We start from the raw sequence: 18,605 nt of genomic DNA on the forward strand, positions 1-18,605 counted from the left end.
TAACCCTACTGGAGATGACCGTAGTCCGACGTCATGGTTTGCAGACTTTACCGCAAGATGGCAGTACTAGCAACTATGGTGCCGTCTTCATGAGAGCATTAAAAAAGTATGGTAACTTAAAAAGTGTGATAACTTTTTTATTTTTCGTCTCCGGTCCAAAAATAGGGTACCGTTGAACTCGTCTCGGTACCCTGAGTTCAAATATATAATCAAAGTCCTGAAATTCCATAGGGAGTAATCTATAGTACACCCGTGCTTCAAATATGACGTAAACGAGGGTTATATGTCGCTACAAGTGGGTTCTTTTTAAAACATTATCTAGTATAGTAAAATCGTGGGACCAGTAAAATTTGACGTGTAAGGCAGAGGGCGTCACCGCGTGACCTTCGCCCTTTGACCTCACTTTGCACCTAAACTCTAACGAGGAGAGAGATCTTTTTATTTCATTTAGGTAACCTTTCGATTCGACAGCCGTGCCGATCTTGGATTTATATTATATCTCGACACTATTGTAAATATCGCGTAGCCGATACAAATTAAGTAAATGATCAGTTTCTCAGTTAATTTTTACCGGCAGAACGAAAGACGCAGAACACGTGGTCGAGGTCAACGTGAACATCACGGACAAGGTAGGACGTGCCACGCCTCTAAAGACGTTATATTAGGGTTGTCGTTACATCCAATGACGTTATAATCGGATTAAACTGTGTATTATTTCTGCAAAATAAAAAACATAGTTTCGAACAATACAATAGCCACGATTATTTTTTTCAAAAACGGGAAATTTTCGTTAAGCATCGACAAAAATTCAATCCTGGCCGTCACTCAACGAAAAGAAATTTCGACACGAATAGGGTATACCTGGATAGGTTAATTTCACCGAAAATGCATCGTAGATGACCTCGTGGTCGTGGCCGGCGAAGTTTGAACGATCGCGCTCAAAACCAGCGATACCAAAGAAGAATGGAGAATGAGGACGAGACCCGCTTAGTAGTGAGTCTCCGAGATATAAACAAGTAAAACGGCAAAGCCGTACTTGGGACAAGACTATCTTAATTTCAAAAAAATATACATATTAATATGTTTTTTGTTTGGTGGCGTGACTTTGCTGAATATTCACCGGAATTTGCCAACATTGAGGGGGCATCTAACTGCCATTGATTACAACAACGGGCGGCCGGGATTTGGTCACGTTAATTAGTCTCTTAGGCTATATTGTAACTCAATAATTTTTTATTATCTGTTGAAAATGTTTATAGATACGACGGGGCAAGTATTAATAGCAGTAGTAACTTTGAGTCGAAGGGACAATTTATCAGTATTAGGGACCAAGAACCGGTGATTCGACAGTAGTGCGAGTCCGTAATTACATAGTGCCCACAATTATGATTACACATCATTGCTTTTATAATGAGTTAAATAATATAGTTAAAAGTTTTATTTTTTAAAATAATAATGTAATTATTCACGCCGCACTAAATGATTTAAATTGTAAAAGTTAAAAGTGGCAACGTTTATATAGAAAAACCATTTAGTGCCATCTGGTTTTTGAAGTTAAAACTAAAATAAACAGGATCAAAATTTGCAAAACTTCATTTGTGGGTATTTCCCATAATTATTAAGCTTGTTTTATGATTTTAAATTTTCGATCAACGGGGAAATATTATTATTTACCAACTGAAAAAAGCAAAATTGATAACGCATCATTTAAAATAAAATAAAAAAATTTTTATTACGCGTCGGAAAATGTTAATGATACAAGTAACACCATCTAACGAGAAACATTAGAACTAAATAAATAAATAATTTTTGTAATATATTTAATAATTAATTGAAAGTGATAATGTAAATAGTTTCCTTAAATTCGGAAGAGGACAATTTAATATAATTTAATTAATTTAATTTTTGTAAACTGTATATCATTTCGATGACATTCAGAACTTAAATTATCAAACAATGGCGATCGACTCGAATTTGTAACTAACGATCGTTATAATTGGATAGTTTGAATTTAAAATCCTCCAATCGTATTCGTCGAAATTAAAGCAGATCGTTAAGGCATAGACGAAGATAAACAGAGGTTTAACTTCGTTTATGTCTTCGCCATGTGAAATGCGACTGATCAAGAAATACTTGTCTTTAGGTATTATGAGCGCGCACACTTCTGTGTAGAAAGAATTGGTCGTCACATTCACAACGTGATATCAATTTCTGATGTGATCTGGATTAATAACGAAATGCGCATTAATTATGAAAAAATGAGCCGGCAAATGGCTTTAGCGGCGCCAATATTCTTCAATTCAAATACAACACTGTTTTATTTATTATTTATTTTTTTTTGCTATTAACCAGCACACATAGTCCAGCAGCAGGAACAGCACGAACACGATACTTTATTTGCACTCGTAATATGGCTGACTCAATTTAGATGTGATTACACTCAAGGACGCGCCAATCAAAACTTTTGACATATTCAATACTCAGTGCGCATTCTCACCCCACTCGAGTGGCGGGTGATCTTGTATTTACACGTCCACTCCTGCGTGTTGCCGTAATAAACGCAGGAAAACGCGTGGGTAAGAATGTGTTGTATTTTTTCACTCCATGTTCTAGCGCGTTATAATCTTACTTCCGTCTGTACGCGTGCGCAGGAATGACCCGGTCAGTCGGGCATTTAAAAATGTACAGTATTATATGTATAAAAGCTGCTATTGACAGTACCTCAACAGTAGTCACTCATGCTACCTTGCACAGCCTAGCATAACCAATAAGAGCATTAAGATTGTAGGAGTAAATGCTCGTAATAATTAATTCTGTAGGTGTTACAACTAGTAACACCTACAGATTTAATTAGAAACAAAAACTAGCAGCCAAGTCGTAAAGACCGAAACGATACTAAATGTTTACGCTGCGAAAACAACAAAATAAATTATTTCACAAACAATGAGGCACTTTTCTTCAGACAACTACATACTAAATCCACCACACGATCGCAGCACAATAACATGCCAACAGAAAAGCAAATCACAAACTATTTGTCTGCTCTTTGGTCCAATCAAGTCACACACAAAGATGAAGCAAGCGGAATCAAAAAGGAAGAAGAAAACTTTACAAAAGACCAATCTTACTTTATGTCGAAATAAGCAAATAAAACAGTCAAAATGGAGTACAGCGAACAGTCGGGAAACACATGGGGCAGACGATATTAACAATTTATAGTATTTCACTGCACCAGGAACTAACTAGGATTCCTATTCACATCAAGAGCTCGTTTAATCTGACAACACTGAACGAGTAAGGATCAAGATATGACTGTATTCGCCAACAAATACTTGAGAGTCAAAGTCATCTAATGGGAAATTGGGCACTTAAAGCAAAATGAATTGCGATTGCTTGACTTCTCAACTATGTTGGTGAATACGGTCGTAACTCTTGAAACTTTTTTTTATGTTCAGGGATGCCAGATTTGGCGACAGTCGCAAATTGGGCAATTTTACTTTATAGTTTGTAACAGTCTCTACACAGTTGCCATTTTATAGGCTAAGTATTTTTAATCGTTATTATTAATTCGTTCAGACACTTGTGTTTTATTAGAGTCGCCAGACAACATTATTAATTTTTCGCGGTTTTCTTTTACATTTAAAAAATTACTTTTTAAAATAAGGACTAGAGATTTTCTTTGTTTTAACAAACATTCGTTTTCATTATATACAGTGTATTTCAAAATTGTGTTGTTATATATGATTCTTTTTGTTGAGTAACATTGATGGACTCAGGGGCCCTTCAGATATCGAGAAATACAGAAAAAAAAACCCGAAATTTTGTATGTATGGACGTTGGTGTATATGGGGGAGGCACGATTTCGTTTATCCACTCATCCACATAAGCTTAACTCCTATGTCTTTTGTCAAGAATTTCTGAAATTTTGCAGGATGGTCTATATATTAAGGGATCGATGATATTAAATTTCGGTGGTCAAAGGTCCAAGGAGTGGAGAGAGAAAGGGGGTCATGTGTCGTATCTCGAATGGGGGTCGGAGTTAACGAAGATTTTACTCGTTAGTAGCATTTACTATATATATATTTTATAAAACCCATCCTTATCCTCAAAATTAAACTTTTTGCCATTTTATAATAATTAATAATATAAAGAGTTTTTAAATAAAATATCATAACAGATGGTGGCATCAACAGATTTAATTTCTCAGTCGATTCAAGAAGACGTAGTCTGTTCAAAAAATAATTTTTGGGTCCACCATTTATTTCTTAACTGTGTTCTAGAACACCCTTTGACGACCGGACCTTTCCTTTGAGGCTGCTAGGCCGCCGGGTTAAAATAGTTCCTTTATGAAAACACAATAAAACATCCAAATTAAAACAAAGGTAAAAATTCAGAAATTGGCGCAGCCAAGCAGCCTCAAAGGAAAGGTCCGGTCGTCAAAGGGTGTTCTAGAACACAGTTAAGAAATAAATGGTGGACCCAAAAATTATTTTTTGAACAGACTACGTCTTCTTGAATCGACTAAAAAATTATCTAAAGACGAAATTTAATAATCAAAGATTTAATTTCTTTTTTTGCCGGAAAAATTACGCAACACGTTGCTGGATTTTATCCTTATTGTTATTCGCATTAATGTAAAGGTATAGAGAAAACTTCGTATTTACACATGAACGTATGTCATTGTTTCTGTCTGGCCTATGAATTTATTGATTTGAAATGGATACAAGGACGTTTACGTGAAAATTAGAAATTCCCGAAACAATTATTTAAAGACTTAAAAGAAAAATTACTTTTCGTTACTCATGACTTCTCTTCTGTGAAGTTTATTGTTGCATTAAGTGTTATTGCGTCAGGAATGACTTGACTTTCCTTTTGTCTTCGCAATTCATTTGCTGGAAATTCACACCTTTGGTTGAATTAAAAAAAAAAGCATTAAATTGTAGCAGACAATAAGTCGAATTTCGAAGTATTGTAACTTTTTCCGGCTGTTATGAGTTTATACAAAAAATAACTTTTATATTATTAATCATAAATAAAAAAATGTGTCTGGCGCCATCTGTCGAAAGTTTGTTATAAAAACTTTTTATATTATTATTATTATTAATTTATTATAAAATGGCAAAAAGCTTAATTTTGAGGGTATGGATGGGTTTTATAAAATATTTGAAATGCTAATAACGAGTAAAATCGTCATAAAGCCGACCCTACCCGAGATACAAGTAGAACAAATTATGACGTCAATAATAGGACTACTTTGTATTATTGCATCAATAAATAAAATATAGTCCTTCTATTATTGACATCATGCTTTATAAACACGAAAATATCCCTTTTTTTTTCGAATAAAATTTTGCGAATCGGTGGGGCTGCCTGCAATTAACAATCAAAATAAATAATCAAGATTGTGTGAAGGACAGAAAATTGCATAATTAACCTGTTTCCACGAAATTGAGTTTTTTAATGTCTAATAAATCATCGATCAGGAAAACTGATTGAGTCGAGAGATAAAATATATTTCAATAATGTAGGAGGAAATTCTGTGTTTACTTCACTCCTGGTGTACAGTACCTGAGGTAGTGTATTGAATCAACTTTGTCTTCGAATTTTGTAGGTAAGAATGTGTATTTTTATTCCCGCGTAATTATTAACTAAGCAAATATTTATAAATATTAGAAAGATTGAATCTTTGCAATGACCAAATTTTTCTAAAATCTTCTTGCCCACCAGTGCCCGAGTGAATAAAACCATCGAACACCGATCGTGGGTTTGCACCCGACAAATGGGTGCAAATTGAAGTTTTTCGGCTTTTCTTCACCTTAATAACACTAAATAGGGCCAATTCTTCTTAGCTAGTCCTCCCGGGAGGTCAGATCGCCCACCTATTGCAATTTCTTAAATTTTGCAGGGTGGTTATGTGTGTTAGGTCATTGATTACAGGTCGAGGGAGTGGATAGATAGAGGGAGATCACGTGTCACTCTCGAGTGGGGTCGGACTTAACGAAGATTTTTTCATTATTAGCATTTATATATATATATTTATTTATTTAAAATAAAACTCGTCTCTATCCTCAAAATTAAACTATGATTTTTAATATTTTTTGCCAGGAGTTATGAAACAGTCCATCGACGAGTTGTTTAAGTTAGTTCCTTAAATACAGAAAAACGTATATTATATTTGCCCCCTCCTAATACACGTACTCCATTATTGTAAATTGTTGGATTTACAATCACTTATATTACACTTGAGTGGTTGTCATTGTTGTTTTTCAAGCTATATGTCGACAATTACCAGTAATCACTCCAAATAAGCAGTGTTTAACTGACAGATAATGTATTTTATTTCCTCATCCTACTCCCCGGACAGTACACAGAATTGAAAAATAGCACAGGTGTTTCGGTGCAGCACAAAGCGTACAAATTTCTACGAGTCAAATTCGATTGCACAGATTGAAAGAAAATGTATTTGCACATTTCAAAACAAAATAAAAAATATTTAGCAACGTGTTGCATTACTTTCCCAGTGAGAAAGTTAAAATTGCGTGTGGCGCCATCTGTTACTAGATTTTATTACGAAAACTTTTTATATTGTTAATAATAATAAAATGGCAAAATGTTTAATTTTGATGGTAGGAATAAGTTTTATAGAAAAAATATATATATATTGTAAACACCGATAACGAATAAAATCATTAAGTCAGACCCCTCTCGAGATACGACACGTGCCCTTCTCTATCTCACCATCCCCTCGACCTTTAACCACCAAAATTTAATAGCATCGATCTCCTTAATACTCAAACCTCCCTGTGAAATTTCAAAAATTTTCGATAGAAGGCACAGGAGTTATTCAGCTTCAAAATGGACGGATAAGTCCATTTTGAAGCTGAATAACTCCTGTGCCTTTTATAATCTTATACACACACTATTTATACATACCAGGACAGTGGTTTTATCCACTACACTGGGCAACTGGTGGGCACACGATTTTGTTAACCCACTTTAAAGCTTAATAATTTGTCTCTTTTGTCAAATATTTCTGAAATTTTGCAGGAAAGTTTGTGTATTAGAGACATTAATGCTATTAAATTTTGCTAATTAAAAGTCCATGCTTAGGCGATAGAGGGGGTCTCGTGTGGTATATCGAGTGGGATCGGACTTAATGAACATTTGGTATTAGCATTTAGTTTTTTTTTATTTTTTTTAAATAACTCGTCTCTACCCCAAAATTAAGCTTCTTGCCATTTTTCAATAATCAATAATATAAATAATATTTTAAAATAAAATCTCGTAACAGATGGCGCCATACACAATTTTAACTCTTGTCAGGAAACGTCAAGAAACGTTTAAAGCACATACATGCACATACATAAACTGAATATTTTCTGTATTTTATCATACTCCAACAACCGGTTAAAACATGTGCACATGTATTCCGTGGTTACTCGTGTGCGTGTTTTAACCGGCGTAGCCGCAGGACCACACGTGCGTATTTTGAAAAATTGATTTCGTCACGACATCGCGCGTGTTATGTCTTTCGTAAAGATAAAAATTGTATAGAACAATACACACTTATAGTGATGAGAAACCACGAACCAGCTTACAACCGATAATCGGCCCGCAGCCATTACATATTCTAAGGTGACCAACTTTTATACAATGAAAAGGAAGACAAATAAATTGAAGGAAAAAAATATTGTAAATAAAAGACATTTTATTCATTGCAACAATGATACACTGTAATAATCTCTACTGTATGCGTATGTGCCGTGTTACCGTTTCGGTAAGGAGTAAACAAAACTACTTGCATGCAGCGCACTCTCTCAAGGTCTCCTGTGCAGAGCACGTGTTTCATAATCGCGTCTTGCTGCACTGTACCAAGCCTCGATGAACCGTCATGTCAAATACACACATCACATCACATGTAACGGATCAGTTCGGCATCAATCGAATATGGAGATTTACAGATTAGTCTTCAAATATCGAAAAGGAGGACATGCAGGACGACAGAACTTACAAAAGGAGGACGGTTAGTCACCTTACTAATATCTCAACGCCCATGATTCCAAGGATTCTTATGATTTGAATCTTAAATATAATGGGAGATTTCGAGGAATTTTTCAACCTTCTACAATACTTACTTAATGAATAAGAGAGGTCGAGGCGCACGTATTCAGCCCGAAACGTGAACGTCGGACGGACGAGCGCCGCCATATAGCTATTCTATACGGCCGATAATGACGTTTGCTACGTCTAGAATGGCGAGTAGACGATCGGCTTAAACTTCTTTTTTTTTGTGTTTGTGGTTAAAATTATGACGTATTATATTAAAATAATGATTATTTAAATCATTTACGAATAATATTGTAAAATAACAGACGATTTTAATCCAGAAATTATTTAATTATTCAATTTTTTAGCGAGTGATGGGAAGTGCCTATAGAATATACATATATTTGTCTTCATAACAGCTTATTTTAAGGTAGGTTTGTTGTTCGACGGCATCTTCTACCATCAACAGCGTAATACGTTTGTAAATTTTCTAAAAATTTTCCGAGCTGCTTTTGAATTTATATAAGCCACTACTTCCCTCGACAAAAGTATGAGGTAGTCCAATCGTCCGATAAGAGAATTAAAAATAATTATTTAGTGTTATTAAACGCCCTATAAATACTTTTAAACAGTTTAATTTGTTTATTTTTCTTTGCTGGTAACCCCGATTAAAGTGGCTAGAAAATATAGTGTCAGAATCAAACTTATTGTCTATCCCTTTACTGGAGGTTGTCTCTAGAAGCGCTGCTGTCAATTGTTGCGCTACATTGGCTGTGTCATTCTATGTTTATATTGGTTTTAAGCGGGATTTTTAGTAGTAAAAGAATTTAGATCGATATTAAATCATATCACAAGCAATCAATTATTATATAGTATTACTTTATTAACATTTATATATAAAGGAATTCGATTTTATTAATGCTAATTAAGATTCTTTTTAAATCAAATAGCACTGTCTATTTTTACATTACAACTGTTGAGTACTGTACAAACAAGTATTATTTAGAGTACAAGAGTAATCTACTCTTGTTATTACCAACAAGATTTATTTATATTTACTAAAAAATACAGAATTTATCATATTTTTGATAATAAAATGCAATTTTTATATAGTTTTGTGAACCTCTTCCACTGTGAGGGCTTAGAATAGAACTTATTAGGCAAATGCTATCAGTTACATAATACTGTATACTGTTCATACAGTATTGTGTGATATAGTATAAAGCAATATTAAAATTACAATTAAATTCTACACAGTATAGAAAATATTGTAGTGTTATGACACTAGTATTTTTATTTTTTCGGTAAACTCCGTACTGGAATTTACCGTTTAGTCGCGTACTAGTACTATAATACTTAGTTCCGTTTGTCACGTGCCGGGTTTTACCGTTTTTGTTTCATCGTGATTGGACTATGTTTGTGACGTATAGCTCACGTGTCTTTCTATTGGCGCGGTATATAAATTGTGGGAGCGCCATGCTAGAGCTATCTTTTTCTTCTGGTGGATTGGTTTTCGTGGGAAGAACTTCGACGGATACTACGAGAAGGAACAAGGAGGTAAGGAGGGAGAATTCTGATATAGCGAGGTTCTGAGTGGTAGTGCAAGAATTTTGTTGATTCTAAGATGCTCATACAATCTGGGACTTTTCATCCTCATCATAATACATTCCAAAATCCATTCTGGGTCATAAGGTAAACCACGGTTGGATGCTAGGAAACAGTACTTCACTGCTAGCTGTTCTTTTGCAGGCAATGATTTTATTTTTTCTTCCAATGTAGACTGCTGAATGTTACTGTTTGATGTATGAATTTGGATGATCACAAACTGTAATTTATTTACTTCCTTCTTAATCTAAAATTTATTTCATTCAAAGCTCTGTAAGTACGTTGAGGCTTTCGCACAGTTTTTGATGTTTTAACTTTAATTTTTCTTTGTCTAGATTTACGGTTTATGAGTAAATACCTTGTATATTTGCAGGGGATGCAGGATTTACCATTGTTAGCAATAACCAAACATTTTGAACTGTGGATACAGCCGAATAAATTTTTCATATTTTTAAAGTCAAACATAATGTTTGATTCTAATTCTCTCTCTGTTGCAGCACCATTGCATATTTTCAACTTATCTGTATTTTCAATAATATCCTCAGCTTGCTGCAAAGAAGAAATTGGTGAAATATTTTCAAATTGAACAACCTTGATATATACTTTGCATGAAAATACATTTTCATACTGGGCAAAAGTTATTAACTTTAGTGCATTTATACTAGCACGATTGTCCTCTAATATTAGCTCGTTTTCTGCATACACAATTAAATTAGATTCATTTTTTAAAGGGCACCTTATCCAGAAATCCGGCACTTTTAGCTTTTCAAAATCTTTAAGCTGAAGGGATGAAAATGAGGAAGGTGCTGAGGACAATTCTGGCTCGATATCTAGTTTCTCTGAAGAGAGAAGAGGCGTGTTGACCTTCTTCTTCTTGTTTGTGTTATTACTTAAATTTCTGTTTGATCTTTTCCTTGGCACTGAAACATTACTATAGTACTTTGGGTAATCTTCAAACTTAGCATCAACAGACAGTATTGAAACATAACGGGGGATAATAACTTCTTCACGATTCACGATATGTTTCCAATTCGTCTTTTGGTGCCAAGAAGAGCGATTTTTTTTTCTTTGCAGGATCGGTATCCTGTTTTACACAATGGAACAAAACACGTACTGTGCCTGATTTTGATTTTCGGGTGTTTGGTTCTTGTTCAACCATTATTTGATTAACATTTCCTATGAATATATTTACTTTAAAAACACAAATTTAATCGCTTTCAATCATGTTGTACGAAAGGATATTATGTAGACAAAGCGAAAGTAGCACTACGATTGACATCAGCGCCACCTTTTCTGTGTCGTCACTAACTTCGATGTATGGACCGAACGGTTATAATGGAGGGATATAAGCGCTTTTGACACTATATTTCCTAGCCACTTTATCCTCGATGTTAAATGTAACCGCCATTTTTTCGACAAATTTCCCGTGAGTCAATGCGCGACGTTCACAGAGTCACGTGATGTTGTGAACGAGCGCCACAAGGTCTTTTACTTAGACTTAGAACGTCAAACGTGTACTTCTGCTTGCCGTACAAGTTTAACGTTTGAACTTGCACCGCAACCTCTCTAATCATTGGAATTAACGAACTTCTCATTTTACCTTCGCATCTTATAAAGTTTCTTTCTTTTAAAAATCAATTAGCCAAAGGGACGGACAATTTAAGAAAACCCCTATATTTTGTCTTTTATTCTAAAATCGAGTAAAGAAGATATAGTGGAACAAAATATTTTATTTTTAATTATCGTTCATATTCAACTGAATACGGTATTTGATAGATTCACAGAAGAGGAATGTCCGTATCAAAGTTTTACGAAAATTTGAACATATTTTTAACTGGAGGCACGGGTTTTTTGGGAAAGGTAAGCATTTCTACATCGATTTTCATGCACCGATAATATTTTAAGTATATTTACACTTTATGTTTTTAATATCTGTAGATTCTTATAGAGAAATTGCTACGGTCTTGCAATGTTAGAAAAATTTACATTTTAGTCAGATGCAAGAAGGAAAAAGAAGTGGAGGAAAGGAAAAAGGAATTGCTTCGTTGTAAAGTAAGTTTAAATAATATATTTTCAATAAATTACTTGAGTTGCTTATATTATTCTGTAAGAGTTATAACGTTGATCAAAATTCAGGCATGAATTTCAAATCAGTATTTCAGTAATTTTGAAGTAAAGACGCGTTCTTAAAATCAACTTCTGTATTTTAAGAACAAATACTTTACAAAAATTTAACTACAAATACTTCAAGAAAATGCCTTCAAGTAGTATAACACGTTAAAATTGATTTAACAGTGCCATACTTTCGTTATTGAATACCTACAGTATACTCCATCTCAACCAAGTTGATAGTGACGTAAGTAAAAACAATACATGACGTCACAAGGATCACAGTGATGGGTGAACTGCCGATGAACACTTACATGCAATATAGTATCGTAAAATTCATTTACAGGAGTTCTTACATTAGGTTATTATTTACAGTAAGAAACATTACAATGCTTTGTTTATTATAAAACGTACGAAACCTGAAGGCAAGTACAATACATAGATTTTTTTACTCTAAATTGACGTCACTATTACATTTTCCGATTACAAAAAGTATAATGACGACGTCACATTGAAGTAAAACCGAACACAGTCGTGTTAACGCGAGTAGGGGAGAGCGGGGCTAAAAGTTCCCGGGGTAAGTTGTTCCGATTGAAATAGCTCCACAAGGAAAAAATATATATATAATTAGTAAATATTTCATGAAATCGAATGTTTCTGCGCACCAACGGCAGCTATCTTAATCAGGCCAGTGACGTCCGGTACATTGGAAAAAGAGCCTGTACGTCGCTGATCCACATAAGTAAATATTTTCGTGTTTGATATTTTTGGTATATCTGGCGAATTTAAATAATTAGGGATTAGTTGTTTGGTATTTTTATTCAAAAATATATCGAGTATCTTGATATACTACGCTAAAACTGTATATGTCCCGTAACCTAATCTAGTAGTTGCTGTTTTGAACCTATGTGTTATCGGGGCTGGATGTTCCCTTCTTTGGGGGCAAGTTGTGACCTTGGAACAACTTGCCCCAGTTCATCTGTACCGGTAATGCAGTAAAAATAATGTTTTTTTCCTTTTGCAGTATGCGGACTTATATTCGAAAAACAACACGGGGTTCTGTATCTCAGGAGTTGATGCAAAGAGCTGCAGATGCAGTTATTAAAGATGGTTAAAAAATAAAAACTGTTGCCAGAGAATTGGATATTTGTCATATGACGTTATATTTTCTACTCCAGATTTCATACTTGCTTTGTAAAGAAGTTGAAATCTGGAGTAGAAAATGCTGCGATTGGCTACAGAAAAGTAAGATTGGTCTTTATTGAAGAACAAGAAAACAAGTTAGCAGAGTATTTGTTACATGTAAGCTTTACTGACGAAAGACAAATCTTGGATCAGCCAGGGTCATCAGGAGTTGTAAATTTGCCTGCAACTCTGGTGTTATACAAGAACTTGGAAAGGATGTTCCTTTCTCCCCTTTTCTTTAAGTAAAAGTTATAAATGTTGTAACGTAAAAATGTTTTCTTTATAATAAATTTAAGAAAAACAACTAATTATTGATAAGATATTATTGATTAGTCTTTAAATACATACTTAGTTAAATAAATTGTTTTTTTTTTTACATATTACACCTTCCATAGATCTTGTAACAACTTGCCCCACCCTGTTAACAACTAGCCCCGAACCGGGGTAAGTTGTTACTTTCCGACTTTAGGTATTGTATTATTAATTATAAAAAAACTTACAAAAAATCAACCCCAAAAACTGTATTTATAGCAAAGTTAGATATATTACTAAATTTTAATCTCTTAATACTTAGGCTAGAATTATGTTTCCTTAACAAAATATAAGGTTGATTAAAAAACGGAACTTGTAGCCCCGCTCTCCCCTACACCTAATGTTGTAACACAAACAATGTAAAAGACTTACGTCATTAAATTCAATGAAATTTGGTGTTGAAATTTTTATATCCTTTTAAAATTTCTTAAAGATTTTTGAAGAAGCCTTACTGAAAAATCCGGATATTTGCAACAAAGTCGAATGCATCGAAGGAAATATTTGTGAAGAGAATTTGGGAATTTCCTCTTCGTATATGAATTTGATAAAGAAAAATGTTTCGGTGGTGTTTCACTTGGCCGCATCACTTAAATTCAACGAACCTTTTCCGTAAGTTTTAAATTAAATTAAATTATTCTTTTCTATCCATCCACCGCTTTCTCAGCAATTAATTCACTTTTGTTTCACCGAACACCTAATTTTGCTGAGCTTAAAATTCTTTTATTTTTACAAACGTTTTCAATTTTTACAAGCCACAATCTTTTTCGATTCCTAATTGTTGATTTGCAAATGGTATTTTATATACTCCAGCTTTCTCTCCGTATTAAGCTATAGATATTGGGATAACTTTTATAGATCATTCTCGAGTTTTTATAAGAAACTTACTCATTCACCACACCTCCTAAATGCCTATTGTATCTGAATTTGTTAATTCCTTCTGAGTTAGTATCTTTTTTCCTTGATTTTCTCTGCAACCTTTGATCAGCCCTTCAACTTTTGCTGGTTTTGTAACCCAAAGTTGTTGAAACACTTTTAATTCTATTAATCTCCTTGAGACGGTCCTGCTCGTTGGTACAATATGGCCTATAGAAAACAGGTTGAAAAAAATTTTGTAAAAATAAAAGAATTTTAAGCTCAGCAAAATTAGGTGTTTGGTGAGACAAAAGTAATTTTATTTCTTCTGTAGCGACTCATTCGCCAAGAACGTGGAATCGACAAAAAATGTGATCAAAGTTTGTCGTCAGATGGAAAATTTACTGGTAAACATTTCTTAATGGTTTCATTATACAGACTGCTTTTTGGTGTAAAGAATCGGATTTGATTGACAAAACAAGACAATGCAACACTTGTGACACCTGCCAAACAGATGCCTCCGAAAAACTGGATTTAGGTCTTACATAGGCAAAGAAAACTCGGAAAACTTCAGACCTCCAACCCGATTTTCGCGACCAATTACCAGTTTTACCAGTACAAATTTATCCACTCGGCTATTGTTGGACTTGATGCAGTAGTGTATTATAGCCTAGTGGGGCCCAAGCGACATTGAATTAGGTGACCGCACGAACGGTGATGACTTCAGACATTTATTTTTTAGGGAATTTTTTGGGGGAATACGTTTTCTTATAAAAGACTGGTTCGTTTTCCCAGGCAATTGCCCTTTTTGTATACAAAATAATGCGCCACTGACTCGATGTACAGTACAAGAGCACGCAAACGTTTCGTAGAAGCCACGTTTGTTTCTATTTTCAAACTTCAATATTGTGATCACAAATACCTCGTGAGATTTACGAGAAATGTAAATTTTATGAAGTGTTTTTATTGGTGTATGTCCAAAATATTTGTTAAAACCAAATCTCTTATCCACACAAAACGTCTTCTGTGAATGAACAATACAAGCAATGTCTAGTAAAGCAACTTTACTTCGGCTGGAGAAGCAGCCAATGACGTGATCTGTTTCATTTGAAACCCATTATGTCATTGGCTCGCTGTCCGGCTGTATTAAAGTCACTATACCAGGCAACACGCCCAATAACAGAAAATTAATTCATACCAATTCTGGTCAATCGAACGTTTGTAACATCTTTATATATGCAAATTCATGACTGCATTGAACAAAGTTCGTAGGATTTTGTCTGTCCAAATACTTGCATTTGCGACATGCCAACGGGCTAGTCAAGTGGAATTTTCCGGGTTTTCTTCACGGTAGTAACAGCTAAATAGGGGTCGGTTTCCCTTAGAAAGTATTCAGAGGAGGCATCCCCTCGACAGATTTCCCATGTGTCGCATTGCTGTGTAAGAATAATACCAAAATGAATATAATATAGATTATGTATCACGATTTCAGGTATTAGTGTACACGTCTACTGCTTATTCTTTCTGCAACAACAAGGAAATTAATGAGAAAATCTATACAATGTCCAGAACTTACGAAGAATTTAAGAATCTCGCAAAGTATTATTACATTATGACACTATAAATGCACTCTCTTCTTGCTGTATATTTCCTAATTAGTAAATGCATTCATTGTGATCATGTTTTTCTAATGCAGTGTACGAAATAACGCTTCAGTAGAGATAACAGATGAAAATATTTTGGAAGGTCGACCTAACACTTACGTTTTAACAAAGGCCATAACAGAAAATTATTTAAATGACTTCTGTAGAGATTTGCCTATAGTTATTGTAAGACCTTCTATTGTGGGTTGCAGTTGGAAGGAACCTATTGACGTGAGTACTTTTACATTATATATAAAAGTAAATTATCTGTTGGCGTGTAACCACTACAAATTTCATTATTTAGGGATGGAACGACAGCTCGACCGGTGTCAATTCTTTAATTGCAGCTGTAAGTATATTTAAATACTGCTGAACACGTAAAAAAAAATTTCAAAGTTTCTTACTTTCAGGGAATGAAAGGAGTTTTGAGGACCATGTTAATTGATGAAGATAAACACTTCGATTTAGTTCCTGCGGACATGGTAGTTAATTTAATATTAGCTGCGACTTGGAAAAAAGCGAAGATTCCTCACCGAAGGTAATTATTCAAAAGGTTTCACTGAACGAAAACATTAAAAATATTCATCATAACAGAACAAAGTAGAAATTTTAAAATGAAATTTTTTCTCTTATTCGAAAAAATACGAATCCGTTATTACGAGAATTTCATGCAGAAACCGTAAACACGGTTCAGAAAAGTCGTTTGTTATTCTCTTTTCAGAGATGATGAAATCCCAATATACAACTGCACTTCAAGAACCATAAATCCTCTGACTTTGCGCGAGTTTACCGAATTGTTACACGTAAATTTTTGGAATTACCCCCCGGAGAGCACCTTTCTATATCCGGCAAAATTACCCAAGAAAAATTATTATTGGAATCGTCTACGCATTGTGATGCAGCATCTGTTTCCTGCAATGATAACAGATATATTTCAAGTTGCTGTGGGCAGAAAACCAATGTACGTTCTTTTAAATATGATCTCGTATTTGTATTCGGAATGATATTCATATTACTTACAATTTAGGATGATGAATATCTACAAAAAAGTTCATACGACGATGAAAGTGTTACAATATTTCTGTACAAGAGAATGGATGTTTGATGCTAATAATCTAGAAGAATTGTTTAATACAATGTCGACACAAGATAAACAGGTGGGATTATTTTCTACGTTCAGTAAATAATACCATATTACGATTGTTGAAATAGTAACAATAATGGTTTATTTATAATTAAACAATTATTGCTACTGTAGAATTAATAGCAGCACTAAAATTAAGTAGTTAGCGACCCCTTCCTTGTTCGTTTGTTGCTGTACGGCAACGCTACTCACGCGTGAGGGGGGATAGATTTTCTACGGGAGGCTGGCCCTTATTTAGGTGTTATAAACGCGAAAAATCTCAAAATATTCTACATAGCCAGCGCCTGTTCAAATACAAGCTGTTAATTGACTTTTATCCCATCCATGGTTTATAAATTTAATATTTTCTATATCAGTTTATGCAATAATAAGCAGCAAATTTACGGGGTTATTAACTAAAGAGTAGGTGCCCAGAAGTAGGAAAGAAGTACAAGAAAATCAAACTTTAAGTTAGGTTATTTTCCTAATTATGAGGTTTTCAATCCTCGACAAAATCTTCCATCTCTTTTAGGCCAATTTATGCAATAATCAGCAGTAAACACATTACTATTTTGAATTACTAGCAAACAGTACACATTAGCAGTATTTGGAACATAATTCTGAACATTTTCTTTTATTTCTATCTTTCGATTTGCTGCCATTCAAATTTTTATAGTTATTATCAAAGAAACATTTGCATTGATTTATTCACATGGTTCTATTAGAATTTACTTCTTTTCTGTAAGTGAGAAAACAAGAGCTACCTCATGGTTTTGCTTAAAATTTGAATTTTCTTTTGTTTTCTAATCTCGTGCTTCCCACAGTGGCCAAATGGATAAAACCATTGAGCACTGATCGCGGGTTTGTGCCTCCCCAATGGGGTCGGTTACGTGGCGTTTTCCGGGTTCTCTTCATGTTAGAAACACCTAAATGGGGACCAGTCTCCCATAATGACCGCTACTGGCCACCGAAAACCACTGGCAAAATATGCGCATAATAGAAATTTCATTTCAGAATTTCAATTTCGACATCTCAAAACTCAATTGGAATGACTACATGGAAGATTACGTTCTGGGTTTGAGGAGATTTGTTTTCAAGGATGATGATTCGACCATCCCTCTAAGCAGAAAAGTTTTGTTGGTGTAAGTATCAATTTACATTATTTCACCTGTAAATAATAAAATTTATAACATATCATTATTTTTACTTTTACAGGAAATATTACGTAATTTTATTTATGAAAATTGGATTTCTTTTGGCATTCCTTTACAGTCTCACCTTCAGAAAAATTAAGTTTATCATTTAAAGTAGATTTGTGCATTAATTCTCTATCAATTTTGACGATAATCTATGTTAAGTTTATATCATACTGCAACTGTATTAAAGCACAGTTGAGTACTACGTATTTTACTGTATAGTGCGTATGTGCGTACTATACAGTAAAAAACGGCCTTGGTTGTCAGGTTAGTTTACCGTATTAATTAATCACAATTGTATCTGTTTTGCCGTCCGCATTTATAACAGACTGGCAGTACACACACTGTCATAGATAACAAATAGTAACACGAAAATTTCACGTGCGCCACCCTGCGACGATGTGTCGGACTATTGGCAGTGACAGACTATAGAGACTCTACTGTATATTGTAACTGTATAACCAATGTAACGGATTAAACCATAAAAATGGATAATTCTATTTTATAAATAAAAAAAACTTCTTTATATGGTTT

General features: G+C 34.2%; 1 protein-coding gene across 1 annotated transcript; it reads left to right on the forward strand.

Moving 5' to 3' along the window:
• The first annotated feature begins 5,588 nt into the window (after positions 1–5,588).
• On the forward strand, positions 5,589–18,181 carry LOC136983172 (putative fatty acyl-CoA reductase CG5065). The gene is made up of 13 exons (XM_067279828.1): positions 5,589–5,607; positions 11,428–11,511; positions 11,590–11,703; positions 13,691–13,866; positions 14,444–14,516; positions 15,602–15,708; positions 15,806–15,983; positions 16,057–16,101; positions 16,163–16,290; positions 16,474–16,713; positions 16,780–16,909; positions 17,890–18,017; positions 18,091–18,181. Exons 2-13 carry the CDS (start codon positions 11,443–11,445, stop codon positions 18,179–18,181), a joined length of 1,479 nt encoding a protein of 492 aa, XP_067135929.1. The 5' UTR covers positions 5,589–5,607; positions 11,428–11,442.
• The last annotated feature ends 424 nt before the right edge of the window (positions 18,182–18,605 follow it).

The sequence above is a fragment of the Centruroides vittatus genome, unplaced genomic scaffold, assembly GCF_030686945.1.
Source record: "Centruroides vittatus isolate TY-2023 unplaced genomic scaffold, ASM3068694v2 contig_877, whole genome shotgun sequence".
Lineage (NCBI taxonomy): Eukaryota > Metazoa > Arthropoda > Arachnida > Scorpiones > Buthidae > Centruroides > Centruroides vittatus.